The 24,373-nt window shown below is 44.3% G+C and overlaps 2 protein-coding genes across 7 annotated transcripts; one reads left to right on the top strand and one right to left on the bottom strand.

Annotated features, from left to right (window-relative positions):
• The first annotated feature begins 26 nt into the window (after nucleotides 1-26).
• Nucleotides 27-14,436, top strand: RNF14 (ring finger protein 14). 5 transcript variants are annotated; one of them, XM_081851078.1, is made up of 9 exons: nucleotides 27-512; nucleotides 2,346-2,497; nucleotides 4,207-4,369; nucleotides 7,067-7,218; nucleotides 8,747-9,253; nucleotides 9,974-10,202; nucleotides 11,084-11,256; nucleotides 12,179-12,309; nucleotides 12,668-14,436. In XM_081851078.1, the coding sequence occupies exons 3-9, from the start codon at nucleotides 4,216-4,218 to the stop codon at nucleotides 12,717-12,719; spliced, it is 1,398 nt and encodes a 465-aa protein (XP_081707204.1). In that variant the 5' UTR covers nucleotides 27-512; nucleotides 2,346-2,497; nucleotides 4,207-4,215; the 3' UTR covers nucleotides 12,720-14,436. The 5 variants fall into 5 exon arrangements, with proteins under 5 accessions (XP_081707204.1, XP_081707203.1, XP_081707207.1 ...); XM_081851077.1 differs by having other exon boundaries at nucleotides 409-536; XM_081851079.1 differs by lacking the exon at nucleotides 27-512 and adding an exon at nucleotides 559-739.
• On the bottom strand, nucleotides 14,423-22,472 carry GNPDA1 (glucosamine-6-phosphate deaminase 1). 2 transcript variants are annotated; one of them, XM_081851095.1, is made up of 7 exons: nucleotides 22,320-22,472; nucleotides 19,704-19,833; nucleotides 18,632-18,733; nucleotides 16,777-16,959; nucleotides 16,055-16,239; nucleotides 15,457-15,631; nucleotides 14,423-14,933 (listed from the first exon to the last, which is right to left on the bottom strand). In XM_081851095.1, exons 2-7 carry the CDS (start codon nucleotides 19,825-19,827, stop codon nucleotides 14,836-14,838), a joined length of 867 nt encoding a protein of 288 aa, XP_081707221.1. In that variant the 5' UTR covers nucleotides 19,828-19,833; nucleotides 22,320-22,472; the 3' UTR covers nucleotides 14,423-14,835. The 2 variants fall into 2 exon arrangements, with proteins under 2 accessions (XP_081707221.1, XP_081707220.1); XM_081851094.1 differs by lacking the exon at nucleotides 22,320-22,472 and adding an exon at nucleotides 21,577-21,599.
• Between the last annotated feature and the right edge of the window lie 1,901 nt (nucleotides 22,473-24,373).

The raw sequence follows: 24,373 nt of genomic DNA, 5'->3' as shown, positions 1-24,373 counted from the left end.
GGTGCTTACGATGCCACGATCGCACCTTTCAGCAAACTCTCGCCTATTCAACTGTTTTCTTGGCGAAACGCAACGTCACAGACCCGGATCTCCATGTCGCGCTGTAATCACACACTGCTGCCAAGATGCAGCAGAGTCAAACTACACACCCAAAAAGATACACAGGTTATTTACAAGTTAAACTGATTTCGGCGAAAAAGGGCGTCTTGCCCAACACATTTGCAATCCACCCACGTTCCAAAGCGGCCAAAAAGTTCTCACTGGGGTCGGGAGGGCGATCCCTCCCTCTCCCCCCCCCCCGCCTCCCCGCTCAGCCGAACACGAACGCGGCTGCCGCTCCATTAACTTCCAACCCCTCCAAGAACGTTAAGATGGAGACCTCCAGTCAAACCGGAAGCCGAGGGGCGCGCATGACCCGTAGGCCGCCAACCCTGCGGCTTCTCTACCCTTCTCCTCTCCCTCTCCTTGCCGCTCTAGGAGTCGCACCCGGAAGCCGAGGGCCGGAGACTTAGGTGAGGGAGGGGCCGCATCGGCTGGTGAGTGACGGGTCGGGGCCGGGGTCCCCGCGCGCGCCTGCGAGGCGAGCGACGCCCGTGCTCTGCTCCTGGCGGCGCCTTCTGGGGGCTTCTGGCGAGGCTGGAGCGGCCACGGGAGCTGGCAGGGGGATTTGCCGATAGGAGAGGCACGCTGGCGCGGCTCCGGCGTTTCCTTGTGCACCGGCGGGGTCTGCCACGCCCAGGTTTCGTGACTCTTCGGGGTCTGGCCGGAAGCTAAGCGCAGTCTGTATTAGGAAACTAATCTGGAGTAGATGGTAGTCCCCGTCCCCCGCCGCCCCACAACAGGGAACTATTGGTGTATTTTCACTTTAAGGACGGGGAGGGAAGTTTAGAGCCTCCCCCCCCCCCCAAATTAAAATAATAATCGCGCCACAAATTTGCAGCCTCTTGGGGGGATTCTCTAGGTAGGTTTCCTGAACACGGTGCTTCTGTTGTAGGAAAATGCAGTCCCCCCTCCCCACCAACAGTAAAGTCTAATGATTTGCACACCTCCTTCTTTTGTCCCCAGCTACTATAGCTGAAAGTCCTACATGCTGGCATTTTGAGTGTCACTGACACCAAAAGGATGCAGTTTCCTCGCCCCTTTCTCTGCATTTGTGCTATTTTTGTTTACTTCTCCCTTAATGCTTTAAGGACACGGGGCATCTAGCTCTTGAGAGCCATTGCAGTCAAGGGAACACTTTGCAGGATTATGCGAGAGTAGGGTTTGGCGATATATTGTCCCAAACCAGTTAGTAGTCAACATTGTAATAAGCGTTTCATAATATATCCCGAATCACTGTGTTTTGTGTGTGCTATGTAAAAAATCACGATGTGGGGAAAACTGAAGCTGGTCATCGCTTCTCTCCTGATTCCTGCTACCCCTGTTGCTGTTCCATAAAATAACAGTTTTATCAATATGGTAAAGGTAGTTAAAAATGTATCAGTTTTAGACTGCTAAGTAGTAGCAGTTGCCAGGACATGACTCCACTGGCCTCTACAGATTTTCATCATTTCAGACATTGTGATAGATCAGTATATCACAAAATTGATATAGCACAATGTTGAAAACCAGGTAACTCCCAGCCCTACGCAGTAACTAAGGGAAGCTAAGGGTTTTTAGACACTGAGTAGGCATTTGTCAGGAATGCCTTGTTCTCCATTTTCTTCTGTCACGGAGCAGGAGTTTGTAGTAGATTTTTGTTGTTGCCTTCTGTTACACCACTATGACTTTGATTTTTGTCTACACATTAAGGGTTATATCCAATGATGTCATCCCATTTGGGCAAGGACTTCTGCTTGCACAACAGAGCAAAACCCCTCATGTGCTCCTCAAATCTGCTCTGGGGTTCGCCTCAATCCTCCAGATTGTACTGTATTTTTTGGGTAGGGGGCAAGGAAAGGGACAGCAAGGTTTGTTGCACAAGCCAAAGTCATTGTGCAAATGGAACAACTTCATTTGATACAATCCCATCTTTTAACATCAGTATATGCTCTGGGACGTGCTGCAGAGTTACAAACTAGACAGATTTACAGTGCAGTTTTATATGAACCTGCTCAGAAATAAGTCCCTTTAACTGCAATGGGAATTACTCCTACTAAATGAGTTTGCTGGTTTAGTAGGGTGGAGCCTTTCTAAATTCAGTTAATTTGTTGTGGGACTGAAAGCACCCACCAGGAATTTTATATTTTAGCAGAGTAGAAGTAATGTTAGAATCATAGAATTGTATAGTTGGAAGGGACCATGTGTGTCAAATAGTCCAACCCCCTGAAATTCAGGAATCTTACCTTTTATTTCTTTTTCTGCAGAAAATAAGCACTAAGCATCATTGACCCTCTGTAGACCACTTACGACACCAATGCCATTGTCTTCAGCAAGAAGTTATATTCTTGTTGCCCTAGATATTCAGTGGATAAACAAGTTTGATGATCAGGTCTTACTGATGTGACTAACTAGAAAGGTACCAATTTCTTATGACATTCCTCTGCTAAAATGAAAATTGGCAACGTTACACATTGGGGTTGCTTTTGTATTATTGTGTGTAGCTTAAGAAAGAACAATTATTTTAATGGAATAAAATGCATTTTCCATGTACCTTTAAGAAAAGATTGCTGTGCTGTCACCAGTGCATATTTCACGTTATCAAGTATGAGGGGATATGTAAGCCCCAAGGAACTTAGAAATTTAAAATCTGACACAAGAGTCACAACAGAGGAAGAGAGAAGTAGAGGCAGGTATAAACAGGGAAGTAATAGGAGGCTATATAAGTTACATGTGCTTAGACTTAGAAAACCATTGCTTTCTAGTCTTGCTTTCTTCGTCCCTACTATTGTTGTAAGGGACACGGGTGGTGCTGTGGCCTCTTGGGCTTGCTGATCAGAAGGTCACGGTTCGAATCCCTGCGACAGAGTGAGGTCCCGTTGCTCTGTCCCAGCTCCTGCCAACCTAGCTGTTCCAAAGCACATCAAAGTGCAAATGGATAAATAGGTACCGCTCCAGCGGGAAGGTAAACGGTGTTTCCATGTGCTCTGGCACTCGTCATGGTCCTCCGTGCGCCAGAAGTGGCTTAGTCATGCTGGCCACATGACCCGGAAAATTGTCTGTGAACAAACTCTGGCTCCCTCAGCCTGAAAGCGAGATGAGTGCCGCAACCCCATAGTCACCTTTGACTGAACTTAACCGTCCAGGGGTCCTTTACCTTTATCTTTTTACCTTATTGCTGTTCTACCACTTATTTCATGCCATTAGGTTCAGTATACAGGAGAGAGGAGAAAAGACAGTAGGAAGGCAGTTGAAGTTCAGAAGAGGTAACTGAACATAGTGGTCAGGAGGGAGGATTCCACTCATGAGACCTGTCAGTGGAAGCCCACAGAAGGACTTCTACTTGTGCACCCCTTCATGCACCCCCCCCCCGATTTTGATTCTTGGGTGGAGTGAGAACCCTCCCCCCCACACACAAAGTGTGCTGGTGGAGGTGAGGGGGGTTGTTCATTTGGCAAGCTGAATGCTTGCACTGATGGAACATTTGACATGAAGTTCAATTCCTCATATGGAAAGTGAATTTTGAGAAAGAGGTTGCTTGACCAATTAGCTGAAGGGAGAACATCTAAGCTGGCTATAGTAATCCAACAGGCTAAAGCTCACAGTAAAACAACTGTGTAACAGGAGGAAAACATCTTTGTCAGCATACAGCATCCATAAATTTTAAAGAGCCATCCCTAATTTTGTGGAAGCAGTGAAGTTTTACATGGCTGAACGCAGCATGCCTTAGCACTGGGTTGGGGAGCCTTCAGCCCTCAGGCCAGTCTTGACGCAGCATGGGTTCCAGTTTTGTCCCTAAGACAATTTTCGTGAACCATGCCCACCTATCAATCAGATGACATCACCTTAATGGGTGGGTGACATCTGCTGCTGGGCAGGTTTGATGGGTACAGCGCAGAAATCCGTATTTAACCCCCTTGCCCATTCAGTCCTGCTTTGTTGGTTACATGTACTTGTTTCCTATGGCCAATCCCTCCAGAAGCCAGGATTATCAGTGACGGCTCATTCTTTCTCGGCTCCAATCACCCTCAGATTGCCCTAAGCGTGATCTGAATTAATGCTGTAATAGACCATTCTTGTTACAGGAGTCTGCTTAATTTATACTTGGGATATGTTCATCATTCACAGGAACTGTAAATGTCTTCAGAGGACAAAGAAGCTCAGGAAGATGAGCTACTTGCTTTGGCAAGTATCTATGATGAAGATGAATTCAAGAGAGCGCAGTCTGTACAGGGAGGAGAAACTAGAATCTCTGTGGAATTGCCACCAGGCTTCACCATATATATGAGTGGTGAGTCCATTTCCGTGGATACTTACCTTCTTTGAGTTTATTGCAATACTATCATATGTTCCAAGTGCATTATTCAAGAAGTAGGGACTGATTTGCACAGTGGCCTGATATGTTCATTCTTCACATGGTATTGCACAGGACCAAGCCTTGGGATCACCTGCTCTCCCTACCTCCACCCCCATACTGGCGAATATATGGTGTGAGCAGATGGCTATGCCACATCCATGGATATATGATAGATGGGGGCAAGTATGTGTAATACAGGTTAGATCATACAGCACATTTTGTTGGTATAGGTCATGGGTAGGCAAACTAAGGCCCAATCGCCTTCTAAATCGGGCCTGCGGATGGTCCAGGAATCAGTGTGTTTTTACATGAGTAGAATGTTTCCTTTTATTTAAAATGCATCTCTGGGTTATTTGTGGGGCCTGCCTGGTGTTTTTACATGAGTAGAATGTGTGCTTTTATTTAAAACACATCTCTGGGTTATTTGTGGGGCATAGGAATTCATTCATATTTTTTTTCAAAATATAGTCTTGCCCCCACAAGGTCTGAGGGACAGTGGACCGGCCCCCTGCGGAAAAAGTTTGCTGACCCCTATAGGTTGTGTGATATAGGTTCTGTGAGTGTTGGGCCTGAAGGTGAACCAGCCCTAAAACATTTAGCTAACTGTAAATTCTATAAGGGGTAGGTGCGTTGAATGTTTGCCAAGAAAGCTGTTCAGGTTATGTGAGATCCCAGTCTGCTTGTATCACACATAATCACAGAGCTCGGTCTTCAAAATAAAATGACCTCCGTAGAGTGGGATTATTTGGGGACGAAATCAACATTGGGCTAAGGCAGTCGCTCCATCAGGGCAAGCATTTTGACTTGCCAGACGGATCAATCCTCCTCCTGCACACTGTTCTAGGGATTCTCCTGAAATCCCCTCCCCCATTTCAGGTTTTTTGGGAGGGGGAATGGAGGGGAAGCCCCTTGCACAAGCAGAAGTCCTTGCAGAAGGCTTCTGTTGATAGAACTCATTAGTTGAATCCCACCCTTGTTTTTTACTGAATATGGTTGTGCTGGTGTGATGCCAGCACAGAATGAGATGTTGCATTGACACAATATTGTGTTTCACCCTGCCTGTATCTTAGCTGGCATGGCAACTTAGAGGACTGAAGCTTACTTACACCTAAAGAACTGAACCTCACACTTCTTTTAAAAAACCAATGTGCTTTTCTATTAATTTTTCATTTGTGTAGTATCTTTCATCAGAGCTTCTTAGAAAAGTTCTTGAAATATTAATTGGTAGAAAGGGAGCTGTTGAAGCAACTCTCCTGTCTAATACTGTGTATAAGCATTGGAAATGATGCTTATGTTTATAAAACAGCTGCCGCTGACAGAACCATGCTATTTTTAAGATTGTGAGCTCAACAACTTTTTCCTACCGTTCTCTTCATTTGCAATGTTCTTTTTACAGAGCAAAAGAGGGAGGAACAATTTCCTAATAAGATATAGAAGATAGACACTGAACTTAAGCTCCTAGTTTTAAGTTTTCCATTACCTTATTTTGAAAGCTTTGTGGATTACAAGATATGGTTGGTGTCATGTTGTTCCCATCTGAAATATTTTATGCATACATACATTCATTTAGTTTGAAATCATGTGCACAACTAAATTGTCCCACCATACCTAACTGTATGGGATGACAGTGTTACTTAGGCTGAATTTGCTTGTCTGGCTTTTCTGTTTGGTCATGAGCATCTAAACCAGGCCTCCTCAAACTCTGCCCTCCAGATGTTTTTGGCCCACAACTCCCATGATCCCTAGCTAGCAGGACCAGTGGTCAGGGATGATGGGAATTGTAGTCTCAAAAATATCTGGAGAGCAGAGTTTGAGAAAGCCTGATCTAAACCGTTCTCCCTTTGGGGAATTCAGAGAAAGGAATGGGCTTTTCCCCTAAGCCTGGGGTAGCCAACATGGAGCCCTCCATCCCCCTCATCCAGCGCTGCCAGTTGTCAGGGATGATAACGTCCACAACATCCACAGGGTACCACATTAGCTACCCCTGCTCTAATCACAGTGGTAGAAGAATTAAGAGGCTTCAACTATTGCTTAGAGCAGGGATGGGGAACAGAATCCAGATCTGGGAGTGGCCAGCCTAACAGCTGACACCATACAATGTTAGGTATGGTTTGGCCAAAACCACCTGCTGGGCTTAATTTGGCCCACAAGACAAGAGTTTCCCTGTCACTGGTTTAGAGACATATTATTTAGCTAAGGCCTGGTTCAGACATTGCAACAATTGCAGGCTCACATCCTCAGACATAGTTTCTTGTGATGTCTGCATTGGGCCAATGACTGTTACTACTAACTACAGCTTGTCTCAGAACCACTATTGGAAGCTAGAACTTACTGAGTGGGTGTCTCATTCTTTGGAGACAAAACATGGTTAGTGATAACCATGATTTTTGCTTAACATCACAGCAAGCAATGGTTACTGTGAACCAGAAAGTGGAAGAGAGAATTAAAAAACATGTTGGAAGGAGGGACCATGCAATCCAAACACATCTCAGTAGAGTCTGTGTGAACTACTTTTATAACAGAAATATTTCAGATGAAGGGAAACTTTATGAAACCATATCAAACAATTCTGTTAGGTAGTAGCACAGCTTGTTGCCTCTTCCTGACACTATCAGATTTTTATTCTTTTAGGCAACCTGACAGAGAATCTCCAGAACAGCAAGTTTGAATGCAGAGTTTGTTTTTTGCCTCCGATTGTGCTGCATTTTGAATTCCCACCAGACTACCCATCGAGTTCCCCACCTGTCTTCACCCTCAGTAGCAAGTGGCTTTCTCAGGCACAGGTTTGATACAGATCTTTAACAATTCATGTAGTTCACCAGAATGGTAAAATTTCTTGTTAATGATTAATATTGTGGTTGGTTATTAATCTGGATGCAGCAACAAAAAACTACTTAGAAGAAGCTTAAGAGCTAGCTAGGAAGAATAATGTATTAATACTTCTTAGATGTATCACTGTCATACCTAAAGTCAGATGGTGTGAGTTTAAAATGTTTTTAGTTGTTCTTAAAGCTGCTTTAAATCCTTCATGTCCAATGAACTTTGGCATGATTAGCATTGCTTCTTCTTTTGAAAAATCCTACCATAAATTGTGGTTTTCCTTTTCCCTTCTACGTCATCTATATATGTGCATCCATAATATCGTGCACACAAAGGGTTGTTGTGTGATGTGGGACATGCAGTATGAATGCTGCACATGATGAGCAACTGTGCTCTCCTAAACATGGTGTGAGTACAGCAAAGTCCCCAGCCTTCTAGTTATCCAAACTCACTTTGTGCCCCATGCTTAGTTCTAAGTAAATAGTAATCCAGTTTATCAGAACACTGGATTTTCCAAAGGTTTTCTTACTCTGTATTTAGGACCTATGTCAGGAAATAAAGGGGTTTCAACATTTGACATCAATAACACTAAAAATGCTTCACGAAAGTGAGAGTTAGATGCTGTTGCCTTACATTAAAGAAATAGCTTTTATTTTAGATCTATGGTTGTTTATGAAAGAGTGAGAGAGGTATGTACATTTTGGTTTAGTTTATTCTATCATGAGAAAAGTGTGTGGGTGATATCCAATGTGAGTCAGGATCAGAGTAGACATTGAAATCAGTGGAACTTAGCTCCATTAATTATTGCAGAAACAATAGTGGATTGCCAAATGAGACTCCTTCCTTCTTTACTAGAAGTCTTGCCAAATTCTCTCTAGGTTTCCAGCTTACATTTTACCAATGTAACATGCTATTGGAATGAAGTTTTATGTTTTAACATTGTACACTGCCCTGGTATTTATAACATCTGGCATTTTATAAATAAAATATAAGTACAAAGGACACTTAATTGCTTCTGGAATTGCACGTATTTTACATCCTGTGCTGTGGCTGCTCTCAGGAAGACTTCTAAATTCTTACTATATTATTAAGGCTGTAGAGCTAAGCTAGGAGCTTTTATTCAACAGAATGCTCCCTTGCACTACATTGAGTTCCAACCCCAGGAAGGAATTCAGCATGGTGCTATGGTAACCATTCTGTCAGTGCAAGCATTTCAGCTTTCCAGATAGAACAATCTGCTGTCTCCTCCCCCTTTTTGCTATTCCGGGGGTTCTTCTGACTCCCACCCCCCAGCTAATTGGGGGTGGGAGAGAGAGAAAAGCCCTGTTTCGCTAGTGGAATTCCTTGTGTGGGCTTCTGCTAGTGGGACCCGTTACTTGAATCCAACCCCTAATCTTGAAATGGTATGCTTTCTTAAAAGATAAAGTACGATACAGATCTCGGGAAGTGTAGAAGATGCTCTCACGTCCCTGCTGTTTGTTTTTCTTCTAGCTCTCTGCGCTTTGTAAGCATTTGGACAACTTATGGGAAGAAAACAGAGGCTGTGTGATCCTGTTTGCCTGGATGCAGTTTCTCAAGGAAGAAACACTTACATATCTGAACATCAGCTCGCCCTATGAGCCAAAGATATGTGACCAAGGACAAGAGCAAAGCCGGAAAGGCAAAGAGGATGGGGCAGGTGCCGCAGCTGCAGCCGCACATGAAGAAGCCCTCGATGCAAGAGCCGTGCAGGATGTTGAGTCTCTGTCCAGCCTGATTAGAGAGATTCTGGACTTTGATCAGGCCCAAAGGCAAAAGTGCTTCAACAGTAAAATGTACACGTGCAATGTCTGCTTTTCTGAAAAGCTGGGAAGTGAATGTATGTACTTTATGGAATGCAGGCATGTGTACTGCAGGGCTTGCTTGAAGGACTATTTTGAAATTAAAATCAAAGATGGTGAGGTCCACTACTTGAATTGTCCAGAACCGAAATGTCCTTCCGTTGCTACTCCTGGGCAGGTAACAACAATCATTTCTATGGCAGTCCATTAAAAAAAAAGAGTTTTTGTTTTTTTGTTTTTAAGTGCAACCCTGTTCTCAGCCCCACAATAGATAGGCATTAAACCCAAAGAGAAAAGCCTGGACTTCAGTGCAAAAGATTTGTGGCTGTAAAGGACTAGGACGGTAGTTTTGTGAAATAGATTTGCACTTAGACTAAGCACAAGCTTAAATCCACGTTTCTAGTTTTCTGCAGTGAGTTATTAGGTAGATGGCCACGGTAATTTGGAATGGGTGTGCTACCTAGAGCTTTTTGCGAATATTTGATGCTGTCTGGAATTTGACTTGGTCTGGTACTGGAATAACTGGAACACATGTAGATATGCTGTCTTGGGCACTGACTGCTCTCTCCTATGATCTGCTAGCTGAAGTTCCTATGAAAAGGCAACAGGTCTAACTAGAAAGTAGCTGATGACTACCTCAGCAGTGTGTCTTTTGCTTCTCTTAGCAAAGCCATGACTGAATCTTGCTAGGCTAATAAAGCCATTGCAGGCTCCTCCTTTTTCCAATAGTTGAAACTCACCAACACTATGAGTTGTATCCAGTGGCAGTCAAACTCAGCATAGACCCATTGAAATGAATGGACATGACTAACTTGGGTTCATTCATTTCAGTGGATCTACTCTTGACTAGAATGTAGTTGGATCCAACCCTAAATTTTATTGATCACCATCATTTTAGGTAAAAGAGTTGGTGGAAGAGGAACTCTTTGCACGTTACGACCGCCTGCTGCTCCAGTCGAGCTTGGATATGATGGCCGATGTGGTATATTGCCCACGACCATGTTGCCAAACACCTGTAATGCAGGAACCATCTGGCACGATGGGCATCTGTTCCAGGTGCAATTATGCCTTCTGTACGTTGTGTAAGATGACTTACCATGGCGTCTCCCGGTGTAAAGTCACTGCAGGTGAGTTGAACTCAACAAAAGTAGTCTTTTTAACTGTGAAATGTTTGGATGTTAAATGTATGTACTGTTCGCCTTTTGAGGTAGACACCTTTTTGATGATATTATTTCCATAGGATCATTTAAGTGGAGTTCTCTGAAGGATGTAGTTTATTCTGTTGTCTTCTGCATAACATGTTCATCCCACTGTTTCTGCTGTCTCTCCATTCCACTGGCCTCTTCACCCCATTAGAAGAAGAAGTACTGCCTCTAGTTTTGAGATTCTGTTGTGTACAGTCAGATGTGCACCAGACTGGGGTGGGGAAACACTTTCCGGCCTGAAGGCTCCATTTCCAACCCTCCAAAGGCCACATGAGAGTGGTTGACAGGGCTAGAGGCAGAAGAAGGTGGAGCGAGAAATGTACATTTTACCTTTGTACAGTAGAGCAACTTTCTACACACACCACACACTCCTCTTTATCTTCTACCCAGGTAAGCCAGAAGCGTTTTCAGACACACTTGATCCAGGTAAAAATGGTCGGGGTGCAAAACAGGGGCATTGCCTGGAGAAAGAGGGCGAAGCTTGGGGAGAGCCCTGATAGCCAGACAGAGAGGGCTGAAGGGCTGTAATCAACTCCCCAATTAACTCAGTGCTCTTCATAAACCCTGAACTAATTATGTACATCAATAGTTTTGGAAATCAATTTCTAGTGGTGGAATTGATTCAGAACCCATTGATTGCCCGTGATTCAGCTGCTTCACAACCCTTGTTGATTGTTCCATATGGATTAAGCTGACCGGTAATGGCATTTGTTTTGCTTGAGAAGTGGAGTTGGGCACGTTTGTGAAGTACGGTTTTGCCAGACTTGACCAGCGCCTTCTGTTCATTCTATTGTTTCCCTCAGAGAAGTTAGCAGACCTGCGCAAGGAGTACCTTGAAGCAGACGAGGCCACGCAGAAGTTTTTAGAGCAGCGCTACGGAAAAAGGGTGATTCAAAAGACACTGGAGGAAATGGACAGCAAAGAGTGGCTGGAAAAGAATTCCAAATCTTGTCCTTGCTGTGGGACTCCTATAGAGGTGAGAACAGGACAGAGGGGGAAATGCTTCAGAGAATCAAGGGCATTTATTTTAAGGATATTAACACAGATTCTTATAGGCAAGTAACTTAGAACCTTGAGTGTTTCCTTCTTTAGCACCCATGCACAGTCTGTTTTGTGGGTAAAAGACTAAACCAAAGCCAGATTTCCCTTGAAGCTTTGGTACTGGGGTTCAAAAGCTGGAACACACACACACTTAGAAAATTGGCTTTTGTAGTTTTTAAGGGACATGATGTACCCAGGAAGGCAGAAGGAGAGGAAGGATGTCCCCTTCTATTGGCATTAGGACAAGGGCGCTTGGAAGTGTAACTCTGAAGGGAAACTATAATTCCCATTATGCGGGAAGCCATGCACTTCAAATGTGTGTTGGGTGTATTTTAAACATGTGGTGTAGATCTGCCCTAAGGCCTGAATTCAGACTGAGTCATGTTTAGAGTAGGCTCATTGGAATCAGTGGGGGTTAGGCTAGTTATGACTAATTTGAATCCCACTGATTTCCATGGGTCTACTCTAAGCATGCCCAAGTCTGGATTCAACCTAGACAAATTTAAACAGCATAAGTATAGAATAGACCCTGCTTTGTCAGATGCATGGTGTGGTCTTCTAAGTTGTGTGTGTGTGTGTGTACATCTGGGGCGAGAAGAATTGCAAGCTGTTAGTACATGTGTTTTTCTCTCTGTGCAATATACTAACACAGCCACCCCCTGTGGAAAGATCTTAAACTGAAATCCTGTGTGATTGTGTGTGAGAGAGAGCAGAGTTAACTCCTTTTCCCTAGAAAGGAATCAGCAAGTTTCATATTTTTGAATGTGCTCTGATTACAGCACTGATGACTGTGGCATAAGACATAATTGATACTTGAAGTTGTTTGCCTTTGTGTCTTTCTTTCCCTCCACTATCAGAAGTTGGATGGCTGCAACAAGATGACATGTACTGCTTGTACACAGTACTTCTGTTGGCTTTGTATGGGTTCTCTGCCAAGAGGAAATCCATATATGCACTTTAATGATCCAGCATCTCCCTGTTTTAACCGGTATGTATACTTCTGCAATGCTGAAACTGTAAAGTTACATCAACTGCATTTGGGGCCAGTTTATTTCGATCAGCAGGAGCTGAAACCTAGAAGGATTTCAGTGCAGATTATCATCTAGTCAGCCTTCTACCTGACATGCTCTCTTTCGGTGACCAGGCTTTATATACGAGTTTTGTTTGTGCTGAGAACATGCTGCCTGAAGTGTTGGAATCCAAAGATGTGCTTTTTCAGCACATCTGTATGAATGGGTCCTTCAGTAGGAGCTGAAGGAAGTTGAACCTCAGAGTGCATGTCTTGTTACGTATAGGTCCGTTTGGATGGTTTCCTGATTCAAGAGTTGCATTCTTGTGTGTTTCAGGCTATTTCGAGGTGGGGAAGATGATGGCAACTTCTGGGAGGAGGAGGGCTAGTCTGTACCCAGATCCCAAAGCGAAAGAAATCAAAGAAAAATGAAGTTGTGCCACCCATGCTGTGTTCAAGATTGTACTTAAACATTGGCACCTGAGAACAGTATGCATATGCACTGAAAGTGTATGCTTATAGAACTTTTTTTTTGGTCATCACTAAAAGTCTTCAAACTGGGGCTGGGGAACCATTTCCAGGAAGGGGGCTGGAACTTACCCCACAGGCCACTTTGATAGGTGGGCAGGGCTGCCCGCCTGTCACTCAACTGGCATCAAGTGTGGTGCAGGTGGGTGTGACTGGGGGGGGGGGGGAATGGCCTGTAGGCCAGAGGTAATCTATTCCACTTTAAATTCACAAGCTGATTTGAAATCCTACGTAATTTTCAGATCCATGCACCTTGAAAAATTAGAGCAAACTCACTAGAATGCCAGTTCTTGCAAATGTCTCTGCTGCCACTGAAACAAGTGGAAAGTGATTATTGTTATTTACCCATACTAAGGAGAAAGTGGCATTATAAATGTGCATTGCTATAAAATCAGGGATTCCTTAATGGTTCTTATGCTAGAACAGCAACTCATTCATGCTAGAATCTATTCCAGCAGGAGTGGAGATCCTCTCTGGCTTATGAACCTGAGAGCATGATTTCTTTGATTTTTACCTTTCATTCATCACCTCCTGAAGCACTTTCCAATACTGAGGTTATTTGAACTTTTGGGACTCTTCCCATATTCATTTCTGAAGCTGGCCTTCCACACAGCATATAGATATTTGCCATCCTACTAGCTCACCCTACTGAAGGTAAACAGGTGCTATAAAATAGCTTCATATAAATATTAAAATTACATACAAACTCACCTTCACCATCACACCTGCCTCTAGATAATATAGTTTACGGCTAAATGATGCACTGGCACAATAAGTCCTCAAACTATTGCCAGCATGCTAGTTTTAGGATTGTGTGAGAGTGGCAGCAGCCTCTGCCGGACAACCAGGTTGCCTCAAGAACTTGCAAAATGGGGAACAAGTGTCCTTGTCTCTGGAGAAGGCTTTGCAGTTAGTCAAGGAGGTGTTTATTTCTGCTGCAGAGAGAGATGTATACCCTGGAGATGCACTAAAAATCTGCATTATCCCAAAAGATGGAATTAAAGAAGAAACGGTTCCATTGTGAAGAGACTAAATAAGTGCACTATACATTTAAATAATTTTGGTGTGCAACCTTAATTTTCACGCAGGCTATATGCTGCTAGTATGGTATTTGATGTAATAAAAAAAGGAACCAAAACAGAAAACAAACAAAAACTATTTACTATCCTGCACCCCCAGAAGCTGTAGTTTGTCTTCCCCATGCAGGTGCCCTCCAGCTGTTTTGGATTATTACTCAGTTCTGGCTGGGGCTGATGGGTTTTAGTTCAAAACATTGGAGGCCAGGTTGGGGAAGACTACTCCAGGCAGTAATAGTAAGGAGAGTTCAAGAGCAGGCTGGTCACTGGCATGGGCAATGTTTTGGCACCATGGAGGACTTAGAAGTGGGGGAATTATATAGTCATTGTATATGATGCACTACAGAATTGTGGAAACTTTAAAAAATTGTGTTCTCTGGATGGCTTGCAATTCTTGCTTTCTCTGATTATGTTTCCTTAGTTCCCAGTCAGCCCCCAACAATGTTTCAATCCATCTTTCCAAATCCCACAGAATAAATACAACTTGATTGTTTTGGGAAAATGTACGGATTTTAATGTAAAAAAAAATTAGTAGCAAAAGCTCCACATTTTCACGTTCCATTCTTGGTTACAGATCATCTTTTTGTTATGCAAACAGATAAACATGTTCAGATTTCCTTCTCGGTAACCCTTAAGTTATACAGTGCTCTGTTAAGGAGAATAGACAGCCTCTGTTTTCTCATTTGGTCTTTAAAAAGGGGGCAAAATGACAGTTAGCTTTGCAGCTGAACAATGCTTGGTGTAGCTGCATCCGTTGCTACTACCTCACCATTGAGAAAATGATATTTTCCAATAATGTGTTTTGCTGTGGACCGTTCCCAAGATACAAAGGCAGGGTGCTTTCAACCAGCTCCATGTGAGTTTAAGGACTGCATAACCAGTTGCTCCAAATCGTAAGAGGCTAGTCACTATATGGCTTCTTGGACTGCCTTTTTTCTCCTCCCATTTCTTTCATACTGTATAGTGGATCCACAAGTTTGTTGTGAACAAGCATCAAACCTGAATTAATTCATACAAAACAGCAGACACTTAGTTCTAATGCAGATATTAGAGGAGTCCCTCAATAAAACTGGCAGTAGCTTCAAAGGAAATATTTCACATTCTGCCTAAACTTACAGTCACTACTAAAATAGCTTGGTGTGGTTACCAGTTGAAATGTTTTCAGTTCAGAGTAGTATACTGTACACCACTTAGAGCTTTAAAAACTATAAGCTGCACTCCTCAACATTTCTAAAAAGGAGTAGCAGCAAGTAAAGGGAAAATAATTAGTGACTCCCCAGTGAGGTAATAGCTTTGCAAATTGGAGAATGGACCCAAACCTGCATTGCATGTTATGGACTCAGAAGATTCTTCTTGTATTTAAGGCTCCCAAAAGATAAAACAGGTGAGCAGTGAGCAGTACTTAGCAACCCAGGGGGAGTTCTTGTAAAGTCCTTTTGAGTTACCATATTTCACTTCCGTGTTTTAATGGCTGTTTACACACAAGGTGACCATCTTTCGTCCTCATTACCAAGCTTCTTACCTTGAAAGTACTTCACAGTTTTTACTTTAAGTTCCAGCGTGGCATCTTCATCGCATACAAAGACAGTGCGGGGATGTTGCTGAAAGGCAGACACTGTCCACATGTGATTTACTCCTTCCTCAATAGCCTTGTACAAAGCAAATGCCTTATGGGCTCCTGTGATTAGAATCATAACCTGAATTGTAAGACACAACAGGGAACACGGTTAGGCTTAGGGCTTTTGTCACCTTCCGAGATAAGAAAAATGTTCCTTGCTACTCTCTAATATGTACAGATTTTAGGGTGGAGAAGGAGATGAGAGAGGGACGTGATTTAGAAAACCAACATTTTACAAATAAAGTAAGAGACAAAAGTTAGAGGATACTACCAATATTTGAGAGTGTCTGCCAGAAAGGGGCAGAGAGAGCAAAGTAGCAACTAGAGCTATCAACATTGGAATATTTGTCATAGTCAGTGTGACGTTGATTTCCACTCTAAGATTCCAACTACCATCAGCCCCCGTCAGTATTGCTAATAGGGATGATAGAAGCTGGTAGTCCAGCAACTTCCAGAGGCCACAGGTTCCCTATCCCTGAAATTAAGGTACTGTTGTGCTAACCTCTCTGGCATCCATGACTGTACCCACTCCAACTGTAAGTGCCATTGTGGGCACTTTGGAGAGGTCTCCATCAAAGAATCTGGCATTAGCCAATATTGTGTCCATAGCTAAGGTCTTGACTCTGGTTCTGGACACCAGGCTTGAGCCTGGCTCATTGAAGGCAATATGACCATCTGGGCCAATACCTGTAATGGAGACAGTACACGTTTAGAATCTAGCGAAAAGAAAGGAAACATCAAGAATACAAGAAAGTGATTCAGGATTAGGTGCTTATTGGGCTCAAGAAAACTTAACATGGAAGTTGCAAGTCTGCTTTAGCTCATAAACCATCCTGTGAAAATTTACTTGCCCCTGATAAACATTTAGGAAAAGCATCTTCTCCAATATCCCAGGACCTGACAAAGTCACTAAAAAAAGGAATGGCTTTATCTACAGGGTAAGCAGAAATAATGAAACTAGACTGCTACAGCAGTCTTCAGTTAACGTGACACTATCTGCCTCTTCCGTACATGTGTGTACACCACTTGGTATCTTATCCCTTGATGGTTCATCACTCTGGTTTGCAGCATAAAATGAACTGCTTTCGCTACAAAGCACATGCTCTGAGGTAGACACAAAAAGCCGTTGTGGCAATTTGCTGATCTATGAAGGTCATTTCACCACCTGCAAGTCACTGAGGGATGGCCACGCATGTTCAGACCTTGCCCCCTCTCAATGTTCACCTCCAACAAAGAGTTCGATTCCTCCAGCCTCTTTGATTTTTCTTTCAAAAGCCTCACACTCTGCTTCTAGGTTAGCTGCATTTCCATCCAGAATGTGTGTGTTTTCAGAGGAGATGTCAATGTGCTTGAAGAAGTTGTTCCACATGAAGGAGTGGTAGCTTTCTGGGTGATCCCTTGGAAGACCTGACAAGAACACAAGGTTAGCTCAGGGCGATATATTCCTGCATTTCTGTGAAATGAATGCAGCGGCAACAGCCCAATGTTCTCCTGTAGTATCCAGCAGGGGAGAAAGTTGCATATTTTATTGTTGGTTTTGCAGATGAGTTTCTCTCCAGGTGAGTTTCACACTCCACAGATATTATGTCACTACTTGACGACCCACGCTCCTCCTCGCCCGTTACACAGCAGTCTAAAGTTCACTCTCTATGGACCCATGATAAGAAAGAACAAATCTTTGGAGCTTGTTTTCTAATTCACAGCAAGCAGGGATCGTGGGGAAGTGTTTGTCTACATTACACACGCTAAATTCTTGCTTCCTCCCCCAAAGGCTAAGTTTAAAAACATGGAGAAGCAATTTAATGAATATTCCTTTTATACAGTGGTGCCCCGCAAGACGAAATTAATCCGTTCCGCGAGTCTCTTCGTCTAGCGGTTTTTTTGTCTTGTGAAGCAAGCCCATTGACGGCTTAGCGGATTAGCGCTATTAGCGGCTTTTAGTGGCTTATCGGCTTATCGGATAAGCAGATAAGCGGCTTAGCGGCTTAGAAAAAGGGGGGGGGAGGGAAAAAAACCTGCAGGAACTCGCAAGACATTTTCGTCTTGCGAAGCAAGCCCATAGGAAATTTGTTTTGCGAAGCACCTCCAAAACGGAAAACCCTTTCGTCTAGCAGGTTTTCCGTCTTGCGAGGCATTCGTCTTGCGGGGCACCACTGTATTTATTTTGGGTGCTTTGTCAGCTTGACTGAAAGCAACAGCAATGTGAAACAGACCTGCCCACAAAAAAACAGACTGCTGAACTAACAATGTTTGGAGATAAGCAGGAATGGATTTTTGAATGAAAGGACCATGAGCCCTGGTACTAAAAACAAAGCCCTTTGCTCAGTAGCTACTCAGAGGCACCTGAATCTTTAACTGGACATGTATGTATGGAACTTTACAGTGGTACCTCTGGTTACGAACAATTTGTTCTGGAGGTCCGTTCTTAAGCTGAAACTGTTCTTATCCTGAGGCATGCTTTCGCTAATAGGGCCTCCCACTGCATGTGTGCCTCTGGCGCGGGATTTCCGTTCGCTTCCTGGGGCAAAGTTTGCAACCAGGAGCAGCTACTTCTGGGTTAGCGGAGCTCATAACCTGAAGCATTCGTAACCAGAGGTACCACTGTATGTCTTTTACACCTACAGTAGCTCAGATTGGTGGATCTTGAGGTTTTAGTAAAACAACAACAACAAAACAGATCCTGCAAGCCCAAAGTCTGCCCTCTCCTGTTTTGCTGTGCTTCATTCTTTGCTACTAGAGTATGCTATTTGATAGTCCACTCTTCGTTTCTGAAAGGCAGTTTTTAGGTTTTCAGCATTCATACATTATCTCAGTAATCCTCACAACCATCCTTGCAAGGTGGGCCGTTATTATTGTCCTCGTATTGCAGATAGGGGAAAAAGGGCTGAGAGAGAGTGACTTGCTGCTACGAGGCGAGATGCGAACCAGCCATTTCCTGGTTCATAAGCTCGGTTCCTGAATCACTGCAATACTGTATAGAAATAAACCTTTATTGAGTTGATCACAGTAAATAAATGCTGTGGGCAAAGAATAGCAATTATTTCTCCCCCCTGCAGTTCTCAACAAAAAGGTGACTCACCCACATACTCATCCATATTGAAAGTTTTCACATACTTGAAAGAAAGATCTCCATTCTTGCAATATTCTATCAGTTTTCTGTAGCATCCTAACGGAGTACTTCCTGGAGATTCAAAAGAAGAAGAAGAAGAAGAAGAAGAAGAAAGCCTTGCACAGTCAGGGAGATCTAAATCTGGACCACAGAAATGGTAAGCAGCATGCATTTGACTAGAAATCACTGTGTGTGCTACTACAGAACAACAGCTCAGATGCTCAGTTCTAGCTCCACCTGTTTAGATTCATTCTAATCAGTACTTCCATCAAGGTCTCCAAGACCATATTGGCACCCTAGCTCCAAAACACATTTTCTTGAAAGTGTTTTCTGTCAATAGTACTGGAAGAGTCTCTTAAGTGCTGGCATGCAGAGAAAATGATTCCAATCTGTGCATATACAGTGGGGTAGTACGTGAATCAGGAATTTGGGGACGGTGTATGAGGCAACACAAATAAGCCAATTAAGTGACAGAATCCTCATCTCGTGATCTAACAGAGTCCATAGTCTGTACATTCCAAGGAAGATGCTATCCCCCACCATCATTGCACCCCATCTTCCAGTTCTACATAGCCCATAAGATTTTGAGGCTGATTTGGGGTTATGTAAAACTGGGAATAATATGTGTTGCATGTGAGGGTAGTGGAGCAGTTGCACAACAGAAAAGTGTTTAAAAAAGAAGTTTACATGGATCTTGTTTTAAAAGTAGTTTCCCAAAATAGAGATGCCCTCAGAATAGTCACTTCTCATAAAGAATGGCAAATACCCTATATAAAGAAGAATGCCTATTATATAGGCTGAGTTAGATAGATAGATAGATAGATAGATTCTTTATTGTCATTACACAAGTGCAACATTGCACAAGTGCAACGAAATTGGATGCCATCCCTTAAAAACAACAAAAGCAAAACAACAACAACAACAACCAAACAAACCACATTCCAGCCACACCCAGTTCTCCAGCTGACTAAGAGCAAAGTAAATTAGGGGTTGAAAACTCAGTTAAGAGCCCTTCCATCACAAAGCCAGCCTTGTCACTTACCAGTGGGAAGTCCAAGAGTGAAATATTTGCTTGGACCAGGACTAAACTGGATGATCCGATTCCTAATATACTTTGCTGCCCATTCACTGGCTTGAGCATAGTTCTCTAGAATGATGAGTTTCATGCTAACCTGCGAATTTGAAAGAAAGGTTTGATTAACAGATTGCTAACAGGTGGCAAGCTATCAACAGCATCATTACCCACCATTCCCTCCTAAAGCCAACAGCACATCTTCTGCTTGGATGCATTTGGCCTGCAAGCCTAAAACTGCTCCCAGGTAAAAACATTAATAAGGGTATTTTTAGGAAAGAAAATGCAACTTATACAGAGTCTCTCAAAGGAGGGCAAATGAGATCAGCTTGGAGCAGTGATCCTGAAGGATCAAACACAAAAGTGGTTTCTCTCCTACAGGTCAACAACAGTACACGGTGAGGGGCTGTAGCTCACTGGCTGAGGTAAAGGTAAAGGGACCCCTGACGATTAGGTCCAGTCGTGGCCGACTCTGGGGTTGCAGTGCTCATCTCGCTTTATTGGCTGAGGGAGCCGGCATACAGCTTCCGGGTCATGTGGCCAGCATGACTAAGCCGCTTCTGGCGAACCAGAGCAGCACACAGAAACACCATTTACCTTCCCGCCAGAGCGGTACCTATTTATCTACTTGCACTTTGACGTACTTTCGAACTGCTAGGTTGGCAGGAGCAGGGACCGAGCAACGGGAGCTCACCCCGTTGCGGGGATTCGAACCGCCAACCTTCCGATCGGCAAGTCCTAGGCTCTGTGGTTTAACCCACAGCACCACCTGCATCCCACACTGGCTGAGAACATATATGCAAACGGTCCCTGGTTCAATCCCTGGCGTCTCCAGTAAAGGCACTCAAGTAACAGGGCTGGAAAAACCTCTGCTCCAGATCCTGCAGAGCTGTCATTGCCAGTGCACATGACAGCACAGCATATACTGCAAGAGCAGCAGTGGATTAATCTACTCAGCTGATGCTCTTCTTTCATCAAAGCCTTGGGTTATTTCATTTCATGCCTCACTCCACTCACTTCCTCCCCTTTTCCCCTAGACTCTAGTCCTGTGATGCCTCAGACACCTGCATTTCTTCCTTGTTGCCAAGTGTTTAAACAACATCTACACTCATCTTTTAGCTCCGATTTCTGCCTCTTCTCCTTCTGTGTTTCTCCCCTGCTACTGTAACATACATGTTTGGCACAAGTTGGGTGGGTTGTAAGCCAGCGCACAGGGTTTGCTCTTTTGAGATTCATTTGTGTACTATGTCAAGTGTTGAGTAGATTAGATCAACAGAAGAGAAGTGGAGGCAGAAGAGGGCATGAAAGAAACAATGTACATGCAAAGTTCACTGGTAAAAAAAATCCCATAGGGCATAGACTGTGATGGTCCAAGAAAAGCTTTGCAGAAGAAGTAGGTTTTTGAAACAACAACAACAGCAGCAGCAGCAGCAGCAGCAGCAGCAGCAGCAGCAGCAGCAGCAATTATTATTTGTTTGTACCTCGCCCATCTGACTGGGTTGCCCCACTCTGGGCAGCATCCAGCATATATAAAAACATAATAAATAGCACCAGAGGGATGATCTGAAAGGGGAAAGTGGTTTGCTAGATGATGAAAGGATCTCCAAATAACCCAATGAGAAGGGCAAGTGAAACAAAGGTGTTCCAAACTTTTATCAAGAACATTGATATATGAGCATAAGAAGAGCCTGCTGAATCAGGCCATCCTGTTTTCACAGTGGCTAACTGGATGCCAGTGGGAAGCCTGAAAGCCAAACCCAAGTACAAAGCCCCCTCCCTACTTGTGATTCTCAGCAACTGGTATTCAGAGGCATAGGCCTCCAACCGTGGAGATAGAACATACCCAGCGTAAACAGTAGGCACCATGAGCAAAGACCCGGACCTGGATATTTTCCCAGTACAATTCCCACCTGATGTTGTGAGTGTGTTTACATAACACACACACATTCATATACCCTCCAGTGCATTGAGCAGAAGGCAGTAAGCAACAGGTTGCATGGGCACTTTTAGATCAACTAAGCAACAAAAGCAGCTAACACCACCTAGGGAAGAGTACATATCTGTCCCCCACATTATATAGATTGATCAGAAACACGGCCAAGTCTTAGTTGCTGATTCATAGCCATCAACCCGTGTAAGCGTGTCAAACTTAGAAAGCCCTCTTTCCCCTTTCTCTCTTCAACCCCCCGCCCCCCGATCGCGAGGCGGATGAGCTGTTTAAAAGGAATGTTGCTAGGAGACATAGCGGAAGCCACTGCAGGAGGGAAGTAACCTTTAACTCCTACCTGTATGCCAAGGGCTCAGAGACCAAACCACGGGAAAGGGAACTTTATTTTAGAGCACTAGATGGAGAAGAGACGACGAGGAGGGAGACAGACACGCAAAAGGACCCCTCTGTATCAGCCCCGCAAGGCAGCCGCGTCCGGCAAGAGACCCAGGTCCTGCAACAGGTCCCGATCCTCCGGTGCAGAACACGCCTCGACACGTCATTCAGCGCGTCCACACATGCAGGAACAGGCGACACCCAGGATCGGCATCCTGGATCGCTGCCCACACCGAACGCCGGGCATATTTCCTCCCACTTACCGTTCCGCTACAACCCCGACTTCTCCAGTTTACTCCTGACCCGCCTCCTCGTTGAGTCTAGGCGGTCATGTGAACGGCGGTGGGTCACGTGGAGAGACGAGCCGAGCCAAGGGCAGAAGCTCCGCCCCCGGCCCCCTCCCCTTCGCTCGCTCGGCTGCGGCCGCCGTGCAGCCAGGAACTGCTGAGCTTCGCACTTCTTCCTCCCTTCCGCTTAGCTCAGCTCTTCTGGGGGGGAAAAACCCGAAGGCACTTCTGCTTTGCAAGGGGGGCCAGGCTGGCGGTGTCGTGTGTCGAGCACTCTGCTCCAAGGTGCCAGCCAGCCACGACCTTTTCCAGGACACTCCATTCTGTTTGCCCTACCATCCCACTTTTCTAAGTTTTCATTGTTTATTTCCTCAAAGGTGGTGGAAACTGCTTAGAGGTTTTCATCAGTTGAGGCTGGTTTGTAAATCTTGTCAGATAATACTAATGAAACAAATTCCCTCCCCAATTTCTTTCCTCGCAAGAACCCAGCGAGGTAAGTAGGTTAGATTGAGAGGCGGTAACTTGCCCAAGGCCACCGAGTGCATTTCATGACTGGGGGGGAATTGAACCCTGGTCTCCCAAGGCCCTAGTCTAGCCCTTTAACCACTGATTACTACTGCTGTATCTAGGAGTCTGATTGATACAAGCTCAGACTGTTTGTTCATAATTAAATCTTTGGTCCAAAGCAGTTTTACAAAATTATATGAATTCTGAAAACCTGCCGAGTCTGTCCATCCTCCTCATCAATATGAAACAGACACACTTAGTGCAGCAGTTTCTGTAATTTGGCACAGTCAAGATTGTTAAACAGTCTTAATGGGGTGCAAACAGGCAAAGCTCTTGACAGTATCTACAACCAGTCTGGACTTTGCCTTTGTAAGCAGTTGGTACAAAGTAGACAAACTTCAATGGCCAGCATGTTGTTGTTTAGTCTTGTCCGACTCTTCGTGACCCCATGGACCAGAGCACACCAGGCACTTCTGTCTTCCACTGCCTCCCGCAGTTTGGTCAAACTCATGCTGGTAGCTTCGAGAACACCATCCAACCATCTCACCCTCTGTTGTCCCCTTCTCCTTGTGCCCTCCATCTTTCCCAGCATCAGGGTCTTTTCCAGGGAGTCTTCTCTTCTCATGAGGTGGCCAAAGTATTGGAGCCTCAGCTTCACAATCTGTCCTTCCAGTGAGCACACAGGGCTGATTTCCTTAAGAATGGATAGGTTTGTTCTTCTTGCAGTCCATGGGACTCTCAAGAGTCTCCTCCAGCACCATAATTCAAAAGCATCAATTCTTTGGCGATCAGCCTTCTTTGTGGTCCAGCTCTCACTTCCATACATCACTAATGGCCAGCATAGGAATGGGTTACCAGGAAGACAGCAGTGGCTTCTTCCAGCAATAGCTCTTGGAGAAAGCAGATCAGTCACAGGAGCAGAGGAAGCTACTTTATCTGTGTCAAAGCATCGGGCCATCCAGCTCAGCTTTGTACTAAACTGATGGACAGTGTAGAGTTTTAGACAGGAAGCTTTCCCAGCCCTACCTGGAGATGCTAGGGACAGAATCTGAGTCTTAGACATCCCAAGCAGATGTTCTGACGCTGTACAATGGACTTGCTCTCATATAAAAGCTACCACCTGCAAGGGAAACTCTTGATTTTTAACACTGCTCTTTTGTGCGAATGCATTTCTGTGCAAAAGAGCCGTTTTAATTGTAAAAATAGAAATACCATAAATGTGCCTTCAGCAGTTGGTTGTGGGGAAAGGCAGACTGCAGCCTTTCCTTTGGGCTGATGGAAACAAAATGGAAGTAGGGGGCATGGAGGGAGACAGCACCCAGAAAAACATCACCACAGGCAGGGATTTTTTTCATTCGGAACTCACAGAAACTCAGTTCCGGCACCTCTCAGGTGGGCACTTCCTACTGTAATTCTTGTGCCATTCATTGAATTTTAATAGGCTTACTGAGGAAAATAAAGTAAGATGCTGCCATCGCATTTCCTTATGAAAGAAAACTTCTTATACAGGTTTATATGGATAA

Source organism: Podarcis erhardii (genome assembly GCF_964252035.2).
Source record: "Podarcis erhardii genome assembly, chromosome: 2".
NCBI lineage: Eukaryota > Metazoa > Chordata > Lepidosauria > Squamata > Lacertidae > Podarcis > Podarcis erhardii.
Note: the sequence above shows the minus strand (reverse complement) of the source record. Positions and strands in the feature narration are given on the sequence as shown.

What these genes read in the sequence shown, in the direction of transcription:
- RNF14 (XM_081851078.1), top strand. Translation starts at nt 4,216, where the DNA reads ATGTCTTCAGAGGACAAAGAAGCTCAGGAAGATGAGCTACTTGCTTTG. An exon ending in CCGTTGCTACTCCTGGGCAG is followed by an intron (nt 9,254 to 9,973) that starts GTAACAACAATC and finishes CCATCATTTTAG; the next exon opens with GTAAAAGAGTTGGTGGAAGA. An exon ending in GCTGTGGGACTCCTATAGAG is followed by an intron (nt 11,257 to 12,178) that starts GTGAGAACAGGA and finishes CTCCACTATCAG; the next exon opens with AAGTTGGATGGCTGCAACAA.
- GNPDA1 (XM_081851095.1), bottom strand. Translation starts at nt 19,827, where the DNA reads ATGAAACTCATCATTCTAGAGAACTATGCTCAAGCCAGTGAATGGGCA. An exon ending in CACTCTTGGACTTCCCACTG is followed by an intron (nt 18,734 to 19,703) that starts GTAAGTGACAAG and finishes TTGAATCTCCAG; the next exon opens with GAAGTACTCCGTTAGGATGC. An exon ending in AACTGTGAAGTACTTTCAAG is followed by an intron (nt 14,934 to 15,456) that starts GTAAGAAGCTTG and finishes GAATTAATTCAG; the next exon opens with GTTTGATGCTTGTTCACAAC.